General features: G+C 43.4%; 1 protein-coding gene across 5 annotated transcripts in view; it reads left to right on the top strand.

Moving 5' to 3' along the window:
- mast4 (microtubule associated serine/threonine kinase family member 4) overlaps positions 1-25,398 on the top strand; it is a 95,518-nt gene that overhangs the window by 21,652 nt on the left and 48,468 nt on the right. For 4 of the 5 annotated variants that reach the window (XM_069167943.1, XM_069167935.1, XM_069167952.1 and 1 more), the window contains exon 3: positions 577-709. In XM_069167943.1, coding sequence (XP_069024044.1) covers positions 577-709 — 133 coding nt within the window. Of the gene's footprint in view, positions 1-576; positions 710-11,374; positions 11,480-25,398 lie in introns of those variants that run through there. The other variant, XM_069167987.1, reaches the window with a different exon arrangement.

Raw genomic sequence — 25,398 nt, 5'->3', positions numbered from 1 at the left:
TTTGTTGAACAGAGATGAGTTTTTAGAGTTTTTAATCGAAGCCAGAAGAGGGGTAACAGAAGTAAAAGTTTGAAGGATTTAGCAGTACTCAGTTGATACTCCAAGCATCAGAAGTATTTATTATGTGGAAAAATTACCTCACAGACTGACATATTATTGTGAAAGCTGCTGAATCAGCTGGTTTAGTTGGAGCTGGTTTCCACTATTCAGGATTTCAGTCCTGTGGTTCCCAACTTTGGGGTCGGGGACCCTCCGAGGGCCTCAAGATGAATCTGAAGAATTGTGACGTGATTAATGAGAGGAAAGATATAGAAAAAATATTCTGCTTCACCAGTTTGTTTTTATGTTTTTATCTTTTGTATTTTACAGTGAATTTTCTTTTTTTTAATGAAGTCATCTGAAAAGTTTCAGAGGGAATCAGGAACACTTATATAAAGCATCACAAACTAAACCAATGTATTTTTTTTACCATAACTCTAATAAATATTAAAAACCGCCAATGAGACTGATCAGCGTTTTTTTTTTTTTTTTTTGTCAGTGTTTCATTTGAACCGATCTCTTCCTGTTGTTCTGCAGGAAGTACCTCCTGCTGCCCACCAACCCCCAGCAGATGCAGGCAGCATGGCAGCCGACCTCTGAGGTCTCCAACCTGGTCCGCATGCGCTCCCTTAACCTCGGGAAGTCGGACCCGTCCCTCACCTCGAGCCTGGTGAGTAATTCCAAACTCTTTTTTTTTTACCTCACTACACCCTGATGGATTCAGACCGAGTTCTCACCTCAACCCGTGAACAGAGTTAAACAAAAGCTGAATTTCACAGAACCGGTTATGTTTCATAAAAGGGGGAATTTTCCTAAAACATAATTTGTCTTATAAAAACTACAATATCCGAAAGCAGGAAGACTCCATCGGCAGTCAAACCGATGTAAGACGTTATTTTTGCAACCCTTTTTTGTGAAATAAGCAGCTTCTGAAAACAACAGTCGTTTTCTGGAGGCTGTAAGTAACAAAGAGTCGGCAAAATAATTACTCGCTTTTTGAGAAAATAACAGAAAGGAACGGATTTTGACAGCTACATGGTGAATTAACCTGTTCAATCTCAACTACCGACTATGACTGCGTGTTTCGAGGAGCTCTAAGATTGTTTGTGTTGTCGGCCTCGGGCAAGAAATTTTGTGTCATTTGACCTCAGACGTCTAAAAAGGGACGCAAGTAAAACAAACACTTTAATTAAAGCGTAGCGCTGTCATATTTGGAAGTTATTTTTTTTTTTTTTAAAGGGTCTCCTACTGATATATTTTGAGAATTATACTCCCGCTGTTTATGTTTTGCTCATTACAGTTATCAGTTTGTGCACGATCACTGTTGCAACCGCGTACAAAACCTACAAACGTAACCGACCGAAAATCACAACAAAGGACACATTTGTATGTATATAAACACATCAGTTTGTTTGTTTGTAATCCCACACTTCGGTTTTTGAGTTTTGTTCAGCGTCCAGACAATTCGTACCGCTTCCAGGCAGGTGCTTATTTTGTCGGTTTACAGTCTTAATAACGCTTTTTAAGAAATATTCCACATAAAGCAGAATTCCGCAGACGTGTAAATAAAACCACTTGGAAAAGGTGATTATGTTCAGACATTTTCAGGTGATTACGCCTCGTACGGAGCGGAGAACACCCCGTTGCGCGATGCCCGTGAACAGCGAGCCAATAACGTGTTTTTAGTTTTAGTTTTGTGCGTCGTGACTGCCCTCCGGCTTGATGAATAAGACCCCGTGTGTGTGTGTGTGTGTGTGTTTGTTAATGGCTGTTATGTGTCACCGCTGCTGGGCGGCAAAACAAGTGCTCCCGTACGTGTGTTTATTTATAACGGACACAAAACGCGACGAGCCGGGAAAAACACAATACTCGTCAGGGATAATTGACTGTACTGAGAAAGGCCAATTTGGTTAGAACAAAACAAAATGCCTGAAAAATTCCAAATACAAAACCCATTTTGAAGAGGTCTGAAGTCGCGAGGATGGAACCGACCGTCGGCGGTGTCCCCCTCTTTTAGATTACAGCGACAGACCCGCCGGCCCTCCGTCGTGACCCCATCGTCTCCGGAGGGAGAGACGCGATCAAAAGCGGACGGGGTCAATCCGATGCCGTCGAGCGATGACTCACTCGGAGAAAAAGGTTAATGCAATAAAAAAAACCAAAAAAAAAACTGTTTGTCGAGTGGGTGCTTTTCAGACCTCGCTGTTGAGGGGGTGTGTGTTTTGGCCATCTGACACCGACACCCTCCGCGATCCGAGAAAAACAACAACAACAACAACAAAAAAAAAACAACAACCTGCTGTAACCTGAACCGGAGGAGGTCAGAGTGTTTCTCAGATGGCCGCTGACATCACGCTGACCCCGTTTACACTAATAACGCAGCGCTGCTAGTACAGTGTGTCCTTCTGTCGACCGTTCTCGACATGCAAAATGTTAAAAAATAAAAATAAAAAAAATACCCACAAAGCATTGCAGTTGTAAATATTCTCCTGCTCTAATGTGTAAAATTGACTGAGTACAAGTCAAGTATCTGCGCTCATTCCCTCCACTTGGGGGCGCTGGTGCATTTTTAGTGCTTTGAATTTAAGTGCATGTGCACCCCTGTGCTTGTAAAAGCCACTAATTAACCCCCGTGGTTTTTGGTTCCCCCCCCCCCCCCCCCCACGTCCCCCTGCGGTGTGAAGGAACACACGACTTGCTGAGACATAATTGTCCTCCAGCGGACACGTCCCCCAGCTCGGGTTTTGTCGACTCAATTTCAGTTCTTGCATCTTTGATGACCTCGGGGAGTCTTTTAACGTCGCCGACTTTGCCTAAAAAAAAACCCCCAGTGCGAACACGTTGTGATTCTCTGAAGGAAACGCTGGCGCTCACGAGGTGAGGATAATTTAGCAGCAGAGAGGTTAAACGGTCTCCAGCCGCACGTTGTTCGTTCGCCGACCCTTTTGTGTCCGAACGGCGAACGTCCACCGCAAACCGTTTTCCACCGCGGCCTCTGTTTGCCAATAAAGCGCAGAAACTCAGCCGCTCGCAAGCAGTCCGTCCGTCGGCGTGGGAGCAGAGGAACGTCTTTGAAACCGGTGAGCACTTCCAAAATATTTCGCGCGAACCTGCTACGAAGTGTGACCGCTTCGCCTTTTGTCCTCTTAACTCCGTCGCGGGTTTCAAAGGGACATTACACCGAGAGAAAACACTGTGAATCTTTTATGATCGCGATCGTGTCGCTGCCGTCTCTCGCCAAAAGTAGAATTGAAGCCGATTCTGTCACTTTGTGTCTGAATTTTGACCACGATCATGGAATTAAATAGAAATCGAATGAATCCTTTTAAACCTTAAAAAACAAAAAGGAGTTTAAATTTAGTGTTTTTGAATACTGCGTGAAACCAGAAAACCTTTTTCTAACCCGGAGAAGAATTTTAGTTTTCTAAAGGTGTACCTGTTTACACCCCCACAGTCTTTTTTTTTTTTTTTGTATGTCATATGTATACCACACGTGTCCCGATATCATCTGTCTGACCGGAGCTCTAACGTTATCATCTGCCTATTCTGTCCCCGCTGTCCGCGTGTTGGCCGGCGACTCGGCCAACACGAAAAATTAAACGCTGTTGACCCGCCGCTCGGATACCGTCTCCTTCCTGTGGACTCGGGCCGAACGTCTGATGTGTTGGCTACATCTTAATGGTATCTTTCGGAGTCGGCTGCGCTGACACCTCCGGGGGAGGGGAGGGGAGGGGATCGGTGGGGTGGGGAGGAGGGGGAGGGGAGGGAGGGTGTGTTCATCTGCAGCCACTGTATTATCCTGCCTCCACAATGAGCTCGGGAAGAGACGGTGGACCGGTTGACCTTGGGAGAGAAGCACGGGGGGACAACCTCAGATTTATTATCCTTTCCTTTTTAGTTTTAATTTGTTCAAATTTGACAGTAAAAAAACAACAACAACAACAACAAAAAAATGTTTTGGGGGGTTAATTTTGTCCCACGACGCGGTGTCGAGACGAAAACTCGTAAACGGGGGGATGGAGGGGGGGGGGGGGCACTTAAAAGGAGCGAAAGCGACGCCTGTCACTCCCTCAGGCGGCGAGGCATTTGTCATAATGACGGTTTATATGACTGGGAGAGCGCGCCGGTCGCTGGCCTCGCAGACAGTGAATGAATGGAGGTCTGCCAGCGAGCGGATTGTGTTACGGCATGTCATTGTTGTCACTTCTAACCGCGGTCACATTTGGCAGTCGCGCACTCGTGTCTGGAGAGATTCGCTGTAATTGACGGTTGGATTTGTTTACCGCTGGTATCGGTTTAAAATCGGGGAAACTCTCGACACGGAGTCGGTTCAGGCTCAGGCTTCTTTTTTTTGAAAAAGTGACAATATTTTAAAAAAGATGGATCGCTGTGGCCTGCAAGAAAATGTCATGTTTAATTTGAGATTTTGCTCTTTACTGTAGAGAATTCCTTTCATATTGCTTCACAGTTTGACTGAAGAAACCAAAACGGTTCTGTAGTTAAAAAGAAAATCACTGTAGAAAATGTTTCTTTTAAAGATGTTGATAGTCAAAAATTTTTTTCATTTCGTCAGCTGGTTTTGAAGTTCAATGACAAAACGGCAACAGCAACAAAATCTGTCCACTTTTTTGTAACTTGTTTCTGACCACTCAACCACGATTTTTTTTTAACGAAATATCAAATACTCGATAAATAGTCAATCAATTCAGAGCGATTTTCGAGTAGTTGGCTTGAATTTCCCATCCAACAGCTTGATATTTGTGGTTTTAATGCAGCAAATGCTGCTTGAATTACTATTAAATTTGGTACATATTCAACTGGACATTCAAACCCCAGAGGAACCCATATAAAATTGGAGCGTATGCTTTTCTTAAACTTAACGCGTAACAAGCGTGCGCGAGGGTGTCCGCTTTTATTTCAACCGGCAAATACAACCACGCCGACGTCTTAAACTAAGATTGTAACACGATGTGCGATACCCGCTGAATGTTAAAGCGGCCTCGTGAGCATGTTGACGTTTGGCCTGTCACAGTTCATTTGAGCTGACTGCCAACATTTTGTATAATCGTCCAAAAACATTTTCCTTTCGTGTTATATTTCCGTCACTGTTTCATCGTCGTTGCGTCCTCTTCCTCGTCCGCCGTTTAACGACACGCGAGTGGCGAAATGGCGCCACCCGGTGTTCATCTTGAGGCACTCGACTTCAAATATTCCACCAACCGCATTTTGACGAGCATCTGTTGACGTTGACATCGTGGATTTAGTTGCGAAGCCAAAACACCGACAGCACATTTTGGTTTTAAGCCAAGGTAAAAAATAAAAATAAAAAAGGGAGAGTCCAGATTTGTTGGATTTGCAGCAACAAAGTTGAAGTCAAAGTAAAATGAAAATGAAAAAGACAATTACTTTGTTCTTTTGAATTTTTTGCATGGCAAAAATAAACCCTCGTTGATATCAGCATTTCTAACCTCTTTTTTCAGTTTGTCAGGCCTGTTATTGTTTTGTTATTTATCCAATATATTTCTGAGACACCCCTTTGATCTATCTTTTCTTAAATACTCTGATATTTACTCTAAAGACAGACAGACAGACAGGAGTGGTTCTGTATTTTTTATTTATTTTTCTACCGCTCCTATCTCCTTCTGCTTGTTTGCGCCTCGGTTGCACAGGTTTTAACCTTCGCTTCTGTTGGCCATGCCCCCCCCCCCTTCCCTTTCACCACCTCCCTCCCCTCCCCCTTCCTCATCCTCCACGCTCTCCCATCATGCCCCTGGGTGTGCATGGCTCTTTGGCGAGCCGTGGCACATCCCTCTTGACTGTGATGCTCCTTGGCAGAAAATCAATACTTCACTTCTGTTGTGATATGGAGATAGGACTGTCATAATCCTGATGTTGGGCCTTTTGTGGACTCTCATTTTCCGCCGTAATTGTCAGTCAGTGATGTCCTTCGCTGATATCGTAGTTGTTGTTGTTGGAGGAGTTTGTTGTCGCGAAAGGAAGGAAGTGCAGATTATTTTTCTGTCAATACCGAACAACCCGTCTTATTTTTTTTTAAAAGGCCACGTCTAATAATAATAATAAAAAAAAAAAATGCTATTATTAAGCTTTATTATCAGACCGCCTGCACACATAAAGGAGGAAGTGAAAAAATAAGTTACCCTGATGCACCTTATTGATCTGTTTACCTGCTGCACCCGTCTTTGTTCTCTGGTCTCTTCATGGCTACTATAGGATTGGAGCTCCAGTTGTGTGGTTTTCTTTAAAAAAAAGATATGACCCATTTGCATATTCAGCACATTATTGTGTGTAAACTGTATACTGCTGTTTACCGTTGTTTGTAATTGCTTAATCAGTAGAAGCATGTATTTCACGTATATGTCTTTTTTTTCCTGAGCTGACGGTAACATAATTCATTCTGTAGTTCTTCACCTCACCACTTGGTAGGTAATAATTCAAATTTTTTTTTTCCATGGTCTTCAAAAGGAAATGAGCGTATCATCTTGTCCTAATTCCCTTGTTTTTTTTTTTTTAATGCACCTGGTAGTAATGCACTACAATCGCCAGAAGGTGGCGGTAATGCACCTAAAAGCTGTTCTCTTTGAATTAAGAGCTGAATAGCGAATATTAAATAGTATTTTGTTTTCTTTCCTTGTAAAAAAAAAAACCAAATGCTTTAAATATTTTTTTTAAATAATATCGGTTCAATACATAGGCCTACTGTATGCACAAAAACGAAGTGCAGTCTCTTATGACTAAAACTGTGTACAAAACTAATAAGACCACATTTCCCATAAACGCCGTCACTTCCTTTTGTTCCGGTTTTCCCTTCGGGCACTACTGGCTTGTTTTGATGGTGAGAGGAGAGCGAACAGAGCCTGTAAAGCCGACTGTACATTACCAGATATTTTTCTTTTATGAAGCGAGTTTTGTTCGGAAAGGGTCGACGACATTTTTTTATTTATTTATTTTTTTTTTTAGATAAAACCCCCGCAAATATCGCTGAGCTTGCTCAAATTTGCAATAATTGCGATTTCGTGGAGGGACTGATTATTATAGAAGAGATTGTACATTTCTATTTCATTGTGTTTCACCTTTATTTTACCCGCAAGTCCCGTTGAAATAAAAAAAAAAAAAAACAACAACAAAGAGAGACCGGGTTCAGGTAGCAGCCGAACGCATTGAAATTTGTATTCTTCAACCGTGAGGGGAGAAAAATAACACCAGCTCACCACTGTTTTTGTTATCACCTGCCGTGAGTCACTGTAAACATGTTTACGCGATATAAATGAAACTGTCACTCCAGATGAAGTCGCCGCGCTTTGAGACGTTCGGCCGCCCGTCATCCATTCTGGCTTCAGATGCGATTTTTTCTTTTCTTTTTTTTTTTTCCCTCCGTTGTGAAGTTCAAATGCGACGGTGTCACACGACTTTGCGTTTCTTTTGAAACGAGACAAAAACGTACGGAGAAGAAAGCCTATTGGATCCCCCCCCACCCCGCCCCCACCCAAGTGGACTTGACCCGACATCCGTTTTCATCTCACGAAATGCATACGTTTACACGGCATCTCCAGTTTATTTCAAATTGAAAAGCCGGAGAGGGTTTTTACAGAGTGATGCGTCGCTGCCGTCGGTTGTTTCTTGGTTACCATCTTTGCACTTGTTGTCAAGGTTTAAGACCGGCTTCGTGCACGGGGGGGGGGAAGGTTTGGCTCCACGGGGCTTTATCATATGGCTGGATATTCTCTCTCCTTTGGCTTTTGGACTGATGTTTTTTTTTTTTTTTTTTTTTTTTTTTTTTGCATCGCTTTGTATTGAGGGAATAGACTCTTTCTTGTCGTCGCTGCTCTCTTCACAGGCCGCGTGCCTCCTCTGACCGCCTCACATCTGCAGGTCACCTCTCGGGTCTGATAAGCTCGGGCCGGAGCCGAGGCTTGCGGGTCACTCAATCAGCGATCTCTGCATGCTTTCAGTGCCGGCGCTCCCTTTTTTTTTTTTTTTTCCCCCTCTTTCTCCAAAGGTGATAACAACCTCTGCTGTCCACCTGCCAGGAGGAAATGAGTCCTGGACTTTTCCCAGAGGCTCTTCTCCGGCCCTGCTCCGAGGCCGTCGGCTCAAACTCCCTGCCTTTCGTGGCTGACACCCCCCCCCCCCCCCCCCCGAAACCCACCTCGAAGCAGCTTCGCTTTGTCTGATTATTTTCTACAAATGGCCCACTGTGTTTTTTGTTCTCGATTATTTTTGATCTATTCATGTTCAAAATAACAGGACAAATAACTAAATAATTGCGATCATTCATATCAAATAGCTTCTCTAGTGCTGAAGTGATGAGCCAAAGGTTTAGTTGATTGACAGAAACGAAACGGCTACTATATTAGTAATTAGTGGATCATTTTAGTATTTGTATACATTTTTCTCGTGCTGGCTTCTAAAAATGGAGGATTTTGATGTTTCTCTTTGTTCGATCAGATAGGAAACCGAACGTCTTTGTGTTCCTGGACTTGGACTCGAATAAAAAAAACAAAAAACAATCTGAATATATCACCTTGGGCTGTGGGAGATCATTTCAGGCTTCTTTCACTATTGATTTACATTTTATAGACAAAGTGATTCATTTATGAATCGAGAAAATAATCAGCCGATTTAATCGATAGTAGAAATAATCATTAGTTGCAGCCCTGAATATTTTATCTTTGAAATGTCCATAAATTATTATTATTTTTTTTTAAATTATTATTATTAAATTGAGAAGCTTGAGCCATTAAGTGTTGGGTTTTTGGGACCAATACCAATATTGGACGGTTAAGTAAAATAATTCCAATATCAGTACTTCTACCGATATACAAAACCCGTTATCTCGGCAAATCGTGTAATACAACCGCACGCCCACTAGAGGGAAGCGTATCAATGTGGCGTCTTTGCCTTGCAAGTCGTGTCGATGTGTCGCATCTTTAGGAAAACAAAAACATTTAGAAACTTTGCGCCTCATTCCCTTCATCAACGGGTTTTTGGCACATGACCTCAATCAAGTGACCTGCTTCTGTTTATTTACGTGTTCTTATCACCTATCTAGACGATGCCAGGCATGTCAAAGACGCGGTGCCCTCTAGTGGACGGGAAGGTGTATTACGCCCTTTACCGGGGCTCGATATGCTTACATGTACTTTTATATGCAGTTTATATAAACACGTTGGGTTTTTTTGAGGGTTTTTTTGCAACGATCCCTCAAAACAAACATTCTCTTGTCATGGAGGCTGGATATTTTACAGTTTATTGTCCACGCTGACGTCGGTGCACGGAAACCGTAATCTTCATAGGGAATGTAATAATTATAAATCACTACAAAACAAAAAAACGGAGAATTTCTAATGAACCTCCGGCGTCTATTTCTGCAATATGTGTGGTTTAAAAAGAGTTTTTGTATTGGCACATATTGGCCAACATATGCACCGCTCGGGCTCCAGTATTTTTTTTTAAGTTTTTTTTTTATAGAATGACTTAAATTCATTGATTATCAACGGACTTTCCAAATAAGTTCCCTGGCGGCTAATCGATTTATCGACTAATTGTGTTAACACGAGTGCAGTGACTTTGGTGCGTGTTGCAGCCACCGTGTACAACGGAGAAACGGGGACTCTGTGTGTTGAGTAAACCACAACCCCCCCCCCCCCCCCCCCCCCCCTTCATGTTCCTGCGGCTCTTCATCTTCACCTTCGCCCGACGTCGGAGTTTTTTCTTAATTGCTCCTCTGAGCAGCCGCGGACGGAGCAGCGACTCGAGACCAGTCAGTCGAACATAACAGGATTCTTTTTTTTTTTTATTCCCGCAGGTAATCTGGAGGGGCATTGTTCGAGTTGAAAAAAAAGTTGACTGCCGTAATCCTCGTCCTCTCAGGTTTTAAGGGGGTTTATTTAGAAAAAAATAAATAGATTAAAAAAAAAAAAAAAAAAACGGGCTGATTACCCGAGCACCTGAGCTTTTCTCTCCTCTCGGCTGTCTTATCAGCACGGCGGCGCTCGGGGGTTTCAAAATGAGAGAGAGGAAAAAAAAAAAAAAAAGTTGTCGCAAGTGCTCACCTGTCCCGACGATCCCCGAGCTGTCGTATCGGCTGTCATTCGGGGGGGGCCAGCACTCTCCGAGAGAAATCATTTGAGCATGGCTGGAGATGAGGAGAATGGAAAGGGGCGGGTGGGTGTCCACTTAATATTCACAGAGCGCTACTAGAGTGAATGGAAATGAGTGAGAGAAGAAGAGGAGGGGAGGGGGATGGAGGGGAGAGAGAGAGAGAGGTGGGGGTGGGGGGGGGGGGTTAAAGAATGCAAAATGACTGGCAGCACGGAAACAACTTATTGTTTTTTACAAATGGTAATAAACCGGGATGGTGTGGGGACATGGGAGTTTAGTAAGTGTGAAGATCTCGCTGCCTCCCAAACTCATGTTATTTTTTTTTTGTTTTGTTTGTTTTTTTTTACTGTGGAGGTGTGTCGCGGCGCAGGTACTGTGACAGCCGGACGGATATATGCAGATGTAGATGTAACAGGTTGTGTCACCCGGCATAGCGATTCGGTCGCGGGGTTCGTTTCGGGGAAAGAAGGAAGTGTTTTTTTTTTGTTTTGTTTTGTTTTTTGTCCCGTGGTGTTTTCCCAGCAGGTTTGAGAGCTCTTCGGGAGGAATGCTTTACACACCGAGCCCGGCTGTTAAATTTTTTTCCACATGCAATTCTCCGTTTCGCTTTTTTTTTTATTTTTTTTTTTACTTTTATAATCCCAGCCCAGCCATCACGTTTCTGTCACTCACCTAAACCCACTCAGGTGTGTGTGTGTGTGTGTGTGTGTGTGTTCGGTAGTCGTCATGGGCGAGCTTCCTCCTGCCGCAGACGGGATGCCGCGGAGGTCGGAGCAGAAACAATGCCTGGGGAAGGATATCCTCTCATTTTCATGGTCATCTCGGGAGCGCGGGTGAGGAATGAGTCTCGGGGTGGGGGAGTGCTCCCCTCTCGTCCCCCTGCTCCGCACCTCCCGTTCACCCCTCCACCCGTTGCTACGCTGAATTAGACCTGCCTATATCTCTGTCTCTCTCTCTCCCTCTCTCTGCTCCGTCGTCTCTCTCTCTCTCTCTCTCTCTCTCCTCCTTCTTCACTCCTGAAGTTACAGAGGAGAGGAAACAAGAGGGAGAGGCGTCAGCTGACCGGCCCCCCTCCAATCAGATAAGTTCCGATGGAAGTGTTTAGCAGCTGCTAAGATCAGATTTAGCCTGAGGGAGGGAGAGGAGGGAGGGAGGGAGAGGAGGAGAGGGAAAAAAGGGAAAAAGGGAAAAGGGAAGGGTTAGCGGGAGGCTGGAGCGAGGCAGTGCAGCATGGCTGTGCACCGGTGAGGCTGGCGTGATCGGTCGGGGTCTCCGGACGATGGACGAGTCCAGTATCCTGCGGAGACGAGGGCTACAGGTAGGAGAGGAAACGCAGCCGAGTACGTGTGCGCGGAGCTGCTTCTGCGGTGTGTGTGTGTGTGTGTGTGTGTGTGTGTGTGTGTGTGTGTGTGTGTGTGTGTGTGTTTGCTCTTTTTATTTTATTACCTGAGCACAGTTAAGACTTTGAGACCCCCTTCCCCCCCTCCCCCTCCCCCGTGTTAACACACTGTGTGTCCTGCATACGAGAGAATCTCTCGGCAGCGTCCCGAGAAGGAGAGTTGTTGTTTTGTTGTTGTCGTTTATTCTTTTTTTTTTTTTTTTTTCCACAGCAACACTTTTTGTGGCTCCTCATTACTTTGTTCCCTCTCGTTAAATAATAGCTCACACGGGTTTGCGTCCAAAACAGTTTTCCAAACGGGCAAATCGGTTCTTTCCACATTTCATTTGCGTTTTTCGCCGCCGGCGGGAGGAAAACGTGACGTCTTCGTCGTGTGTTTTAAGAAAGAGGCTTTCCTCGTGCTCTTTATTGACTTTTTATGATAATCGAGAGCCCGGCGAGGCTTTTAGTCCTTTCTGTCAGAAATCGGGATTTTGAGACGTGAGCCGAGGTCAGGACGACACCCCTGATAAACGATGTACTTTGTCAGAAATGTTGCTGCCGTAACGCCACATGTAAATGAAAGTGTAAAAATAGATTTGCTTGTATTTCATCCAGCAGCGTGTTTCATCCATTCGTTGTTTTACTTCAGTGGTGATTTCTTCAAACTCTGCGGCAGCTGCCGTAATGAAGCATGAATTGGACTTGATTTATCTTCTTTTTTTTTTTTTTTTTTTTTTTTGCTTACTCTGATCGGGGCCACGTACGGAGTAATTGATAAACATGTTTTTTTTTTAAAAAGGGGGGGGGGGGGGAGCCTCTTTTAAATTCAGCTCAAACTGCTGCGAGTGTTTGGAATCACAAACTCCTTGCGATCCATCGTAATTAGGATGCACTCCGGCTGATGAATTAAACCAATAAAACAGCTTTTACACTGTTAATTTCACCATTAAAAAAAACAACAAAACGTAAATTCAGCATATTTTGAAAACAGATTTTCCCCTCCTGTAATGTTTTATTTATTTAGCTGTCGAGCAACTCTTTAGAATAAAGCCACAACATTTGACTTTCATGTTCACCAATTTGGTGTCAATGTGTTCCTCTGTGATTATGAATCTCTGTGAAAATGAGACAGCAGGAAATGCTGACGTTTAATTTATGCTCTTTGAATATTTTCTTGATGGTCTTAATGAGTTTCTCTGGAGAACCCCCCCCCCCCCCCAAAAAAAAAAAAAAAAAAAAAAACACCTCCACCTCCCCCAAATAAAAAAAAACCCACCTTTTGTAATTGGATTTATTGAAAGTTTCCCAAATTGTAATTTTGTGCACAGTTGCCCTAATCTCTTTCATTCCTTTTGTTGGACACCTCCTCCTCCTCCTCCTCCTCCTCGCTCGCTCGCCCGCCCGCCTTCTTCTCCCACACAAGCCTCCTTTATGTTCCCTATCGTTGTGCCGGCTAAACCAAACACAACGGACACAACGTGGTTCACTCGAACTTTCTCATGCAAAAGGAACAACACGGAAGTTAGTTTGTCAGGCAAATGAATTCAGCCGGTTCAGCTCCACAGTTTCCACATTCATTCCCCCGACCAGGAAGGGGATGACATCATTCAAGTCAGACCTTGTTTATGTAGAGTGGGTGGTGAGGACCGGACTGCTTACAGTATGGAGGGCGTCCGGGCTGTTGGCGAGTGGTGGTGGTGGGGGGGGGGCGGGGGAGGGGGGGTTTGAGAGAGAGGGGGCACGGACACGTGGAAAGATGCGAGCGTTACATTTGTCTTCGCTTCACTACTGTGAAATAACACTTTTAGATGTAGAGTCGGCCAGAGGAACAACATCTGACTCGATCTCAGTCCCATCCTCAAAATTGTTCAATTAAAAGTGCTGTTTCAGCTCATTTTCTCAACAAACACAAATCAAAGTCTCATAAAGCCTTTTTTTCCCGACCAACGAAACTTCGGACAAAAGTTGTGGCTAGTACCCGGTGCTATTTTTGGTGTCATCCCATCGAGCTTCAAAGGAAGTTGAGCTAAAAGTAAAAGGTCTTGCTCAAGGACGCTTCGACGTGTGGGCGAGAAGAACTGGGGATCGAACCCCCAACCTTTTATGATTAGTGGGCAACCTGCTCCGCGGCCTGAGCCGCTGCTGCCCCGTGTGGTCAACAGAGGAGGTGCTGGGTAGCCGATGGACGGTCTCAGCTCGCTGGGTGACGTAAAGGCAGTTTAGTGTGGCGTTGCCATAGAAACGACGCTGTCTAAAAGTGCAGTGACGAGTGGATATACTACCTGCGGCGGTAAAATTCAAATTCAATCCAGAAAAGTGCCTAGTACCAAAAGTCGATCACAGTCCAGTAGCTGCAGTGCAATAGTGGCTTTATTATCATTTATTTGTATTTTTAAGACTTTAGTGTTTATTCTTAAATCTATGAGAGGATTTGTTTCCTAAAAAGTTGCGTTCTTGCAGAAAGTTGGATTCGAAGAATTGTGCGTGCACGCGTGTCCTGCTGAGAAACCTTCGCGGTGGCGTTCAGTGATGCTTTGGTGAGTTTTCAACTCGATCCTCGATCGCGGAGAACAACAGGAGGAAGCTTCAGTGTGCGTGTTGATTCCTGATGAATATGACAGTGTGCGCAATTTACTTTTTGGCTTTTTGAAACCAAACGCGACTCCCCGACAATTCGCAGGAGGATTATCGTTTCCGACTATCAAGACCCATTAATGAGCTCTCTAAATGAACGGCTCGGCCAAAGTGTGTTGCTCAGTTTAGTACGACTGCCTGTCAGTGTGATGCGTTTGTTTCTAGACTGTTGATATAAAGTGAAGTTTACATTAGTTTTATAATCGTATTATCATAGTATATATTATTAATGGTGTTGATGGCTACGCGAGCCTCACGTGTCTTTCTCTGCTGCTTACTTTTATTTTAGTTCTGCTGAATATAAATGAATGAGACAATTAGTTGAGTGATGTGATGCACTGTTGTAAATAATAATCTTAATACCGACAACAGAATGCGTTGGTGTTTTAATTTGGTTGCACGTCAGCGTACGTTGGCGTTTGTGGGTGTATTAGGGCCACAAAAAAAAAGATTTTTTTTTTTAAAATTTTTTTTAAAAATTTTGCTTAAAAAAAAAGGAAATGTTTCGAGAATAAATTCAAAATTTTGTGACTAAAGTCACAATTTAGAGTTAAAGTTAGTTCGATTTCATGAATAAAGTCGAAATGTTCCAAAGGAAACTCGTTTGGTTCAAACAACTTGGTAAATTGTATTTATTGTGTCCTGTGATACAACATATCCTCTTTGTGTTTGCGTCCAGCTGTTACCATGGATACCTTTTGCATTTGTCCGTTTCCAGCTATTTCGGTCTGCACCTATGAAACCCCTTCCTCCAAGTTCGTGCGGTTTCTCCTTCTCGACATTGTGTGTGTGCGTGTTTTCACCCGATCGACACAATGTTCAATATTTTTCAGAGGAATATGTGCGTATGCTCGGTGTTTTTTTGAACGTCCCTTTAACTAAACGTCTCCGTATATCTACAGCAGAGTATCTGAGGGGCATTTTGCATTTTCAGTGGAACAAGCGACTCCAACCTCCTGTTTTAGTGTTTGTCGTTGTGTTTCTACTCTAATGAGGTTCGGCGTGTATGTATGTATATATACATATATATACATATATATATACACATATATATCGTAACGAGAGGCGTCTGCCCAAACGAGTGCGGGCGACATTGTGCGCCTCCGAAGAGCCGTTTGTGTTGAAGCGGTGCGAGCCAGCCGGTGAGACGCAGCCCCGGCCGACCGCGACGCGATGCTGCGGTATCAGAAAGCCCATTTGCTGTCACGAATTAAAAAAACATTTTTTTTTTTTTGCCCTACCAGAGCTCACCCACCAACCCCTGTTTGTATTAACATAACTAGGTACAAATTAGGTTGTCACGAGAGCGCCGACATGTTGTTGTTGTTTGTGCTAATTTGACGACGGGAAAATAAGTGCTTTCGCCGAAGCACCCGAGGAAAGCTCTCGTCTGAGAGGGACGAGTGAAAAAGGACAAAGCTTTTCCCGTCTGACGGACGAAACAAAACGGCTCCTGTGCTGAAGTGTCCTCGTGTTAGACGGCGAGTTTCTATCAGCTGCAGCAGTGTTGTACTTATTGAAGGGGTCAGGTTTAAAAGGTAAGTTTCTCCTTGAGGAAGAAAAATCGTCTCGAAAGACAACATCTGTCATCACTGGGAGCCCATGTTGATTAAAAAAAACAAAAACAACGAAGTGTTTCTTTTGAGATTATGAGCACGTTTGAAGTTTCTCAGACATTTCTGAATGTTTTGCATTTGATATTTTAATGTAATTTCTTATCGAATCTTTGCACACAAAAAAAAAAAATTTAAAAAAAAAATCCATTTTTACAAACACACTTCTCAAGTGGCTGGGACAAACAACACATTCATCTGTGTGTCGTGCCACTCACAGACTGTATATAAAAGTGGACGTGGCTTCCGGGTCTGAAAAATTGAGGCCGATGCAGAAGTGGCTTAAGCTGCGATACCACCGATTGCCACTAGAGGGTCGGCTCCAAAAAAAAAAAGCCTCCGTAGACTCCCATTCAACTTCTCTCATTAGATTCTAAGTCAGTAAAATTTCTCCACGACTTATCTCGGTGTTGTGAGCTAAAGTCGCTCCTTCTTATTCGTTTTCCAGCGGCCCGTTTGAAAATAATCCCGTCGTCAATTCAAAAATAGGTCTCAAAAAGCCGCGTTATCGTGGGGGGGGGGGGGTGTCTGTTTGATTGACAGGCCTGTGATGCAGATCGGTGGGCGGGACGTGGTGTCGTCGGGTTTCCAATCAGATGGAGTCGGATCCACCGCTCGCTCCGCCCCAGCTCGCCCAAATATGATCACCTCTGGCTCGAAAAAACCGCTCCGAACTAGCAAAGATGGCGCCGGCCAAAATCCCAACTCGAGGTTTCCGTGTCGGACGTTCACAAACCAACGGGCGATGTCTCTGCTGGTTGACGCTTGCTGCCACTAAAGACATAAATTACAAGATATAACACAAGACAAAACTCAAAAAAACCTAAAATAATTAAACGAAATAACATTAAAGAACAAAAAAAAAAGGGGGGGGTGCATCTGTTAGTCAGCTGGCTGAATTATAGAGTTGGTCAAGTAGTCCATAAAGGGCTATATTCATGTATTTTAAGTAAATAGTTGTCTCAAGAGGATTACAATTTTCTACAGAATACGTACAAATCTGATGGTAATTGTGGGAAAAATTTGATTTAAAGTTTTAGAAATTAATTTATCTATATTTGATCCGGCCTACAGAGGGAGTAGAGTTGTCTGTCCAGAAAGCTTTTTTTTTTTTTTTTTTTTTTACACTCTGCAAGTGTCATGATAATTTGTCTGCTCATCTTGCGTCCCACAAACGAATCAATAGCTAATCTGATGAATGTGTTTGTGTCCTTGTGATTTTCGTAGCATTTTTTCATTTATTTAATTTTGTTTGGCACAAATTCCCTCCCCGTTACACATTTTACGGCCCAAGTCTGTGCTTTTCTGTGGCGTTTGCCTTTTTCCCCCCGCTGTCCTCACAGCACCTACTTGTTTAAACCGGGGCTGGTTGTCTTTTGTCATCGCCGTTTGCCGGTCCTCTGTCGTCTCCAGCTGTTCGTGCCGTCTGTCGTCTGGAGCTCGTGCGTCGCTTTCCGTCATTTGCATTTTGCTCCTGTCGAACTTCAACAGACACCCGTCCACATTAAACAGTGAGAAAAGCTGTCGGTTAAATGCAAATGACCCGGTTTGCCGGTACGCCGTGACGTCAGAAGAGCCTCATTTTTAACGACGGTAACTCCCGGCCGGTGAGCAACTGGATATGGGAAGACGGAAACAAATATTTCACCGAATTGTTGGATGCGTTCGCTTAAAAAAAAAAAAGAAAATGTTAAAAAAAAAAATCGACAGATTTAAGCGACGCGTCTGATCCCCGTGTCGCTGGCCGGTCGGCTTTTAATTGGCAAGTTTCTGCTTTGCCGGGGCCCTTTTTTTAAAAAAAAAATGCATATAACTTAATTCATCTATAAAAAAAAAATTATATTTGACTAATATGCTTAATCACCTCCACTTAAACTGTGATTATTATAGCTACAAACTACAGATATCAACTGCAATCAAACGGGCGAAGCATCCTTACAGAGTGATACATCTTCCTTCAGAGAGGATCTAAAGACGATCTCTTGATATAATCTACTGCCCCGCAACATTTGTCACGTTAAGCGTCACGTCAGGGACTGATTACGATGAGGGGGAAAAATAAAAGTCTCCACTTTTCTGGCGTGTCGATGTTTTTTTCTTTTTTTTTTTTCTTTCGTCCCTGACTGAAACCTCTCCAGGTTTTCGCAGCTCAGTAACTCGGGTGCGTCCGCTGGGAAATGTGAGGCGCTCTTCTGTGAATCCTCATTTAGACAAACCTGCTTTGTCTGTTCGGAGATCGATGTCTGCAGGTTATGTCCAACCGGGCAGGTAAAATAAAAAAATACAAAATTTGGTTTCCCAGACGGTCGACCGCTTTTCTTCAAACCGCGTCGCGCCTGTCGTCCCTGATGTTCATATTCGGCCTCAGCACTGGAAATGTTAACCCTTCACTCTTTTAATCTTCAACAGTTGGTTTTTTTTTTTTTTTGAAGAGGGATCCGTCCGTGCGGTTTTGAATGACCTAATTTTAGATTGGCATTTCATGCATTGTGTTGTTGTTGTTGTTGTTTTAAAATGCCCATCCCCGAGACGCGTTTCGCAAAGTACGGTTTTACAGTGGTGCTTTAAAGCTCACTCACTCGTACCTAATTATCACCCCATTGACGAAAAACACTTTTAATTTCACCTTTTTAAATTAACTGCTAGTTCTAGCGCTTCACATACTTTTGTATGCAAAAAAAAAAAAAAAAAAAGTTGCCAAGTATGATATTTTTGTCTTTCTACTTATCTACATTTAGGCCTCGTGTGAACAGCTGCTAAACACCCCCCCCTACCCCCAACCCCACCCTCCCTAGGGCTGTCTGACCAGAGCAAAACACTGAATACGGTTCATAAAGGTGTAATAAGTTTTGAATCCATATCAAGTTTAAAAAAATAAATAAATAAAGGACATTGTCCGCACATTAAAAGGAGCTCCTCGTTAAAAACGGAAAGAGACATCCTCAAACTTGGAGGAACGCGATGCTCGCCGCCACTAATGAATCGTTTCCCCTCTTACAACACTGGACGGAGGCAGTGGATTAAGCATTTATGACGCCTAACATGCTGCTACGAGCAACAACAAAAAAAAAAAAAGTGAGGATGCCTCCAGATTTAATCAGCACAGCTTTTTCTAAACCGCCGTCCGAATCTCCTCCCGCTGCGGCAGAAATCGATAACTCTCCGGGTTGGGTTTCCACTCGCGTTTTTACTCGTGCACTTGTCATTGTTAATAATAAAAAAACAAACAGCCGCTCACATGTTGTTTTCGATACGATCAGAATTACAGGTCATCGACTTTTTTATTTATTTATTTTTTTTTTTAAACGTCTCGGCCGCTTCGTTTCGCTCCCGAAGGTCAATGTATGCACTTTAAGACGACCTTCCATCAATTCTAATAATGTGGCGTCCGCTCCTTTGCCACACGTGTGTTCGGGGCAGATAACGGCCTCCATCGATCTCGTTGACCTTTCCTAATCTCCGCATACACTTCAGGTCTCTGACTTTTGAAGCAACGTTCAGGTTGCCAAGATGATGAGGCTCGCGTTTAGTTTGAAGTTCTTCAATAAAGATGTTTTTGTCACTCGAAAGAGCTTCTTAATTCATTCAAGGCATGAAAACCGTCGAACTGTACTCTTCTTACAAAGGCGCCAAATGTGAATATGTCCAGTCGGATTTCTTTTGAAAGACGTTTATTGTGATTGCAACTGTAAAATGATGTCGTTTCTGTTCGAGCAAAAGTTCACAACTGTGCAAAACAAAACGCATTTTAACCCCTAAAGTCGATCGCGCATCTATGAAGCTTCTTAAAATTGCTTCCCTCGGCAGTATTTAAAAAGTTGTGTTTTGGGATTTAGTGGGATTTATTGGCAGAAAAGGAAAATAATGTACACTTTTTCTAGTTTTAACAGTGGAACCGTTGTAACGGCGGATTTGCCGAGTAGTGGGAAAGAAATATTTTTGACGGCCGTAGTCGACTTTGCGTGTTTTCTGCTGTTCACACCGCATCTTCTTCTTAATCTCACAGTTTTTTACCCGAAATGCTCTTGGAGACGGGGAGCAACGTGTTTTTTCTTCTCTTTAATTTATTTAACGGCGGCTGGCAAACAGCTTTTACGTGCATTTACCGCCACCTTCTGACGGGAGTAACGCATTACAACCAGGTGGCGGTAAAAACAGGGGAGATAAAAACATTTTTTTTAAAAGTTCGTCATCAATTTTTTTTTTATATCATAACGACAATTCAAATATTCAAAAATTGTGCTCCATCCCTAAAATTAATAATGCGCCCTTAAAATAATAGTGAAATACGGCGCCGTTGACTTAAGACGAGGTTTTTGTTGGTGATTCTCTTTCAACTTTTCAACTGCCTCAAGATATCAATGCAGCTGACCTCACTTCATTTAGAGACCAACACACCCCAGATTTACCTTTTTATTAAAGATTTCTCTTTAATCCGAATTCCAGCTTCAGCTTCACAATCTTCCTCGCCATCGTAACGACACGTCTTCCAAAGCTACGGTTTGCTGCGTCGGGGTTTCCGACACTGAATCAGCATCGCTGTTGATTACAAAGTGGACCAGCAGACGTCGTCAGCGATCCTCGAGCGATCATCCCGACATGTTTTGTAAATTACAGGCAAAATTAACAATCCAGATGTGAATCAGAAAGACCAGAGAGAGCTTTGATGTCTCTCATTCACTCGAGCTGTCGATTCCACGACGTCGTGACCCCGCGTGAGATCGGGGATTTCCTCGCCCAGTCAGCAGCAACGCTACAGTTAAACTAAGCGCACTTTTGATCTGAAAATTCCAAAATAAATCAAGGGGAATTATTAATGAAGCATTACACGTTGGCCTTTTTTTTTTTTTTTTTAAACAAGAGCAATACCGGCTGCTTTGATGTGGCGTCTCGCAGATGAGATGTTGTTGCTCGAAGGCATTCATTGACATTTACCCCCGTGGAACCAAACACACTCTCTCAGGTTCAACGTGTCACAATTGTTATCCCTCGAACACCGACGAGATTACGGGATAAACAAATGATTAAACGTACAAGATGTGCTTTCATCCCTGGTTTGTTACCCCGACCGACTCCTTCAAAGATGAAAGCTTTTCATTCAATTACTCTCAGTTTGCATTGCCTCTTTGACAGCTGTGCAGATTTAATAGAAATACTTGTGTTTATATTAGACGTTATGTTGACTTTAAAAAAAAAAAAAATTGTTGTCGTGGGTATCGCTCTCCCAAATTAGATCTTGAATATTTCAAAAGATTGAAATTAAAGGCTTTTCCGTTGGGTTTTCGTGTCTCTCAGCTACACGCATCGTCAATAGACTTCGTGCATAGACTTAGACTATGTCTATAGACATAGACTTCTCGGAGGATACGCTGAACCGACAATAACCCGACGAAACAATTTAACCGCGAAGAAAAATCCAACCCAAGCTTCAGGAACGACTCGCTCGCGTTCGTCGTGTGAAGTTATCAAATTGCCGAACGCCAAATAACGTTTTTCACATTTGTGTGCTTTTGTATGAAAAGGCATTCGGTGAGAATGCTTGCACGTACAACCGGGTTCCCCCGACGGTCTCTCGTTCATTTAAGTTCTCCTGCCCGATCTCGGAGCTGTTTATATTGCAGCGGTGGGAGTCTGAAACGCCGCTTGACCGTGACATCGACACGCAAGCTCAGGCTCCAGCCAGACTCCGACAACATCGTGAGACATGCCTGTTAGAGGGATAATGAACACGGAGGTGAAGTGCGCTGACCCCGTGATTTAAAGAAAACAAACAAACAAACAAACAAACAAACAAAAAAACTGTTCCATGTCGTCAGCTAATGCTGCTAAATTGGAATAAAACGGGAAATATCACGGCCTTTAAATCCTCCGTGTTCCTTTTTAGAGATCTAATCGTTAATATTTGAGGATTTGTATTGTAGACCGACCTGGGAGTTGGGGTTCAGATCCGTTTTGAGCCCGTAGCTTGCAAACTCCCAGTAGCTGCTACCGGAGGTCGAGCTCCGCCCTGCATGAAACACGCAGAGATCGGAGGATATAAACGCAGCAGAGACTTTGACACAAGAAACGGCTTCTCGGAAATTAGGTAAATAGAAAAGAAAATACAAAAGGGTTGCATTCACTGCAGCGGGCATTTACGGAACATCTGTGTAATTGCAGATAAAGAAAATATCCTCCCCTTCAATTGAAAACATTAAGAAATGCATAAAGGGGAGGAAAAAAAAAACATGCAAATGCTGTTGAATTTTAAGTGTTGTGATACAAAATGCGTGTGATGGGAATTCTTTTTTCATTTTTCACACTGAAGAAGCTTATTCAGCTGGTTTGGGTGGAGCTCAGCTCTGAATAAATGTTACTCAACGCGAGTAGCTCTCGGACACTTTCATTTTGTCAAAGTAGCTCTGAGAGAAAAGGTTGGAGACCCCCGGTTTGAAGGGAGACACACAAACAGAGGCCCATTTATTTGAAGCCTATAAACTTAGCCAACTCATCCCCGGGCTAACTCCAAACTCGGAGCCAGTTTCCATGGTAACGATCAGTGACACCTGCTCACCAGTGGCACTAAATGACAAAAAAAAAAAAAAAAAAAAAAAAAAGGAAAACATGCCTCATAATTTGTAGTTTGTTGCAGGAAAAACTAATGAGAATGGAAAGAATTATGAAGAGACGGCAGTAACGTGTTTTACAGCTCTCATGTTTGTTTGTGACAGGAAACAATCCCGAGTCTGACGGACGCTCTGCCGCATTGGGAGTTATTGAACTTGTGGCTGTTGTCCCCGGTTCGCCGAATTTATCCTCCTTCTTCAAAAAAACGGGACTTGTGAGTTGAAGTGGTCGTGAGAACGTTGCTGCCAGGTTACGGCAACATGGACGGCAAAAAAAAAATACTCCCTGTTGTCGGCGTCTAGAAGCCACAGAGGCTAGCAATTCGGCAAGCTCGGCGGACAAGTGAAATAAAGCAGGAAATCCAAAGGCATAATGGCAGAAGGAGAAGATGAGGCCGTTGGGAACGTCAACATTTTCCTCAGAAGTATTATTAAGTTACGAAGAAAAAGTCGACTTAAATTACAATCCCTACGTTCCGAATCGCATACTATTTCTTTTTTACCTTAAGCAGGGGCTACAGCTGCCATTAAAAAAGTACGTACCGTTGCATGTAGTACGTCTACAATTGGGACATACTACTTCAGCGCGCCTTGAACTTTGACCCTCTCGGTCGTATCCATCGTGATTGAACGCCGCGTATAACGTAAAAAGGAAAAAGGATGCGATTTGGAACGAGTGCGCTTCCTTTTAATGCCTCTTCTTCTGCTCCTCCTTCCTTTTGTGGGAGGAGCTTTAGCGCCACCAACGGTCTCGGAGGCACCCCGATCAACCGGTATCTGTTTACAGCGAGGTCACACAATGTTTCGTAGTTTTTAACAAAGATGTCAGGCAATAATTAGGCTTTTCCCCATCACCAGATGAGCCGGACCTTTACCGGATGTAATTCCTCGACTCTGTTTCTCTACATATCCTGTCTTTCTCCTCTGCACCATCAAAATAAAAGCAAAAAAAAAAAGACACTTTTTATGTTTAAAAAAAGAGAGAGAAAGCAAGTTGATTCATCTTTTTATACTGAACTTTTGAGCAACTTCATTTTATTTGGCTTTATTTAGTGTTTGTTCTTTTTTTTTTAGGGTTGTTAAAACAGGAAAAAAGTGTATGGATTATATTTTTATTGTACTTAAATCAATAAACATATAAGCATAGTAAGCCGACCCTCTAGTGGCACCTGGTGGTATTGCAGCTTAAGGCACTTGTGCATCGGCCTCATTTTGCAGACGCGGGAGCTCCGTCCACTTTTTTGTAAAGTCAATAGAAATACCGTATGTTAAATTAAATTCTTTTTGCCATATTGTGAAACTGCGATTAGTTTCTATGACCTCGAGAGTTTCTGGCATTGCCGTTTTACATATGATTCTTCTTCTTATTTTTTTTAAACACCACTGTTTGTGGAATTAGTGCCTTCACTTGGTTTCCCGACGTGTGTGCGGTCGGAGCCGCCCTATTTACACACGGAAACCTAATGCCGAGACAAAGACCAAACCAAACATTAGAGCTGGAGGCGCGCACGCGTCCGTTTCATTAAAATCCCGTCACGCAGTGCCACCTGAATACATTTTCCCGAGGCCTGAGCTGATTTCGCACGAACATGTGACTTCACGCTGTGAGGCGGCGCGCTGTGATTGGTGGACGTCTCGTCGGCGCGGGGCCGTCCGCTCCGTGGTAATTAGTGTTGTGTTAGCTGCGGTCGTGTCTCTCAAGGAAACACTCTGCCCTTGGTCTTCTGTAGGCAGCAGGGGAAGCCAGACATTAAGCCCTAATTGATAGCAAAGGGAGAGCGGGGGCTTAGCACTTTTTCTTTTTTTTCTTTCTGCTGACTCGAGCAGCCAATACGCATCAGCCCAGCGTCCTGCGCCGTCTGAGACAAGGCGCCGCGCTCTTTATCGGTGTTTTCTATCACGCGATGAAACGTCTGACGATCGGATCGGTGGGATTTGTAGACGCAAACCAAAAGCAGATCCGAAAGCCCGGTTATTTATCAGTGCCCTCTTACAACGGAAAGGACAGATCGTGAGGGAAGGATTCAAAACAAATAATCAGAGCTGCACGGGTTTATATTACTGATGTGAAAGAGAAATGTGCTGAGGGTGATTTAAAAAAAAAAAAAACACCCGGTTTCGTCACATTAATTGACTGTAATTAAAAACAAACAAAAAAACAACAACACGTCATGCTGTTAAGTGTAAAAGGGGGATGTAGTGATCCAAACACGGTGTGCTTGTCTGAGGGTAATTAAAAAAAATAAAAATGATGGGTGAAGAAATATCTCCTCTGGAGCGTTTCATTCAAACGCGTCATTTCATTTCTTTTTAAAAGCAGCCCGAAACGACACACCGGTAGGTGTTTAATGTCCCGCAGGTTCACCGTACCGAAACGACCAAAAGCTCCCGTTAAGTTCTCTCTCTTTATGTGTTCAGAAGTACGAGACGGCACGAGTCCGGCCAAACTCCGAAAGGATGCCGAGCCGGACGATTGCGAGTAAAAGCATTACAAGACGGCGTGTCGTGTGCGTACTTCATCCGTTGATCCGTTATCGGCGGGAGGTTTAGTTGGCCGGAGATCTGCCGGCTCTGAACTTGTTCACGTGCGCGGTGAGGGCGGGTGGATGGGACATGCTAAAATGCTAACAAACGTAGCCTTCTAAAAGCGCTGTGCGTGTTGTTACTATAAAGTTTAAACGTCCGAAACCGAGTACAGATCTGGCTGCCTGTCTTTGACCTTCTTAGGTAAACTAGAGGTGTTTCCTCCTTTGTAGTTACACTATTTGGCTTTTGGTTGGGGATAACGCCACGCGACTCAGTTTCTTCATATAATCGGGGTTTGAAACGGTTCACGAGACTTCCAGTTTGCTTTTGTTGTCACGGTTTTTGGTTCAGTTTAAAGAATGGTTTTAGTTTTTTTTTTCAAATTCATGCAAACCAAAAAAATAATTTTTTTTTCCCCCTTATTATTAAATATGTGATACAGTGTTTATTTTTATTTTTTAATTAGCCACATTAAAGA

The sequence above is a fragment of the Embiotoca jacksoni genome, unplaced genomic scaffold, assembly GCF_022577435.1.
Source record: "Embiotoca jacksoni isolate LCO1_2020_lvr unplaced genomic scaffold, fEmbJac1.0.p SCAF_10, whole genome shotgun sequence".
Taxonomy (NCBI): Eukaryota; Metazoa; Chordata; class Actinopteri; family Embiotocidae; genus Embiotoca; species Embiotoca jacksoni.
This window is presented reverse-complemented; position numbering and strand designations above follow the sequence as displayed.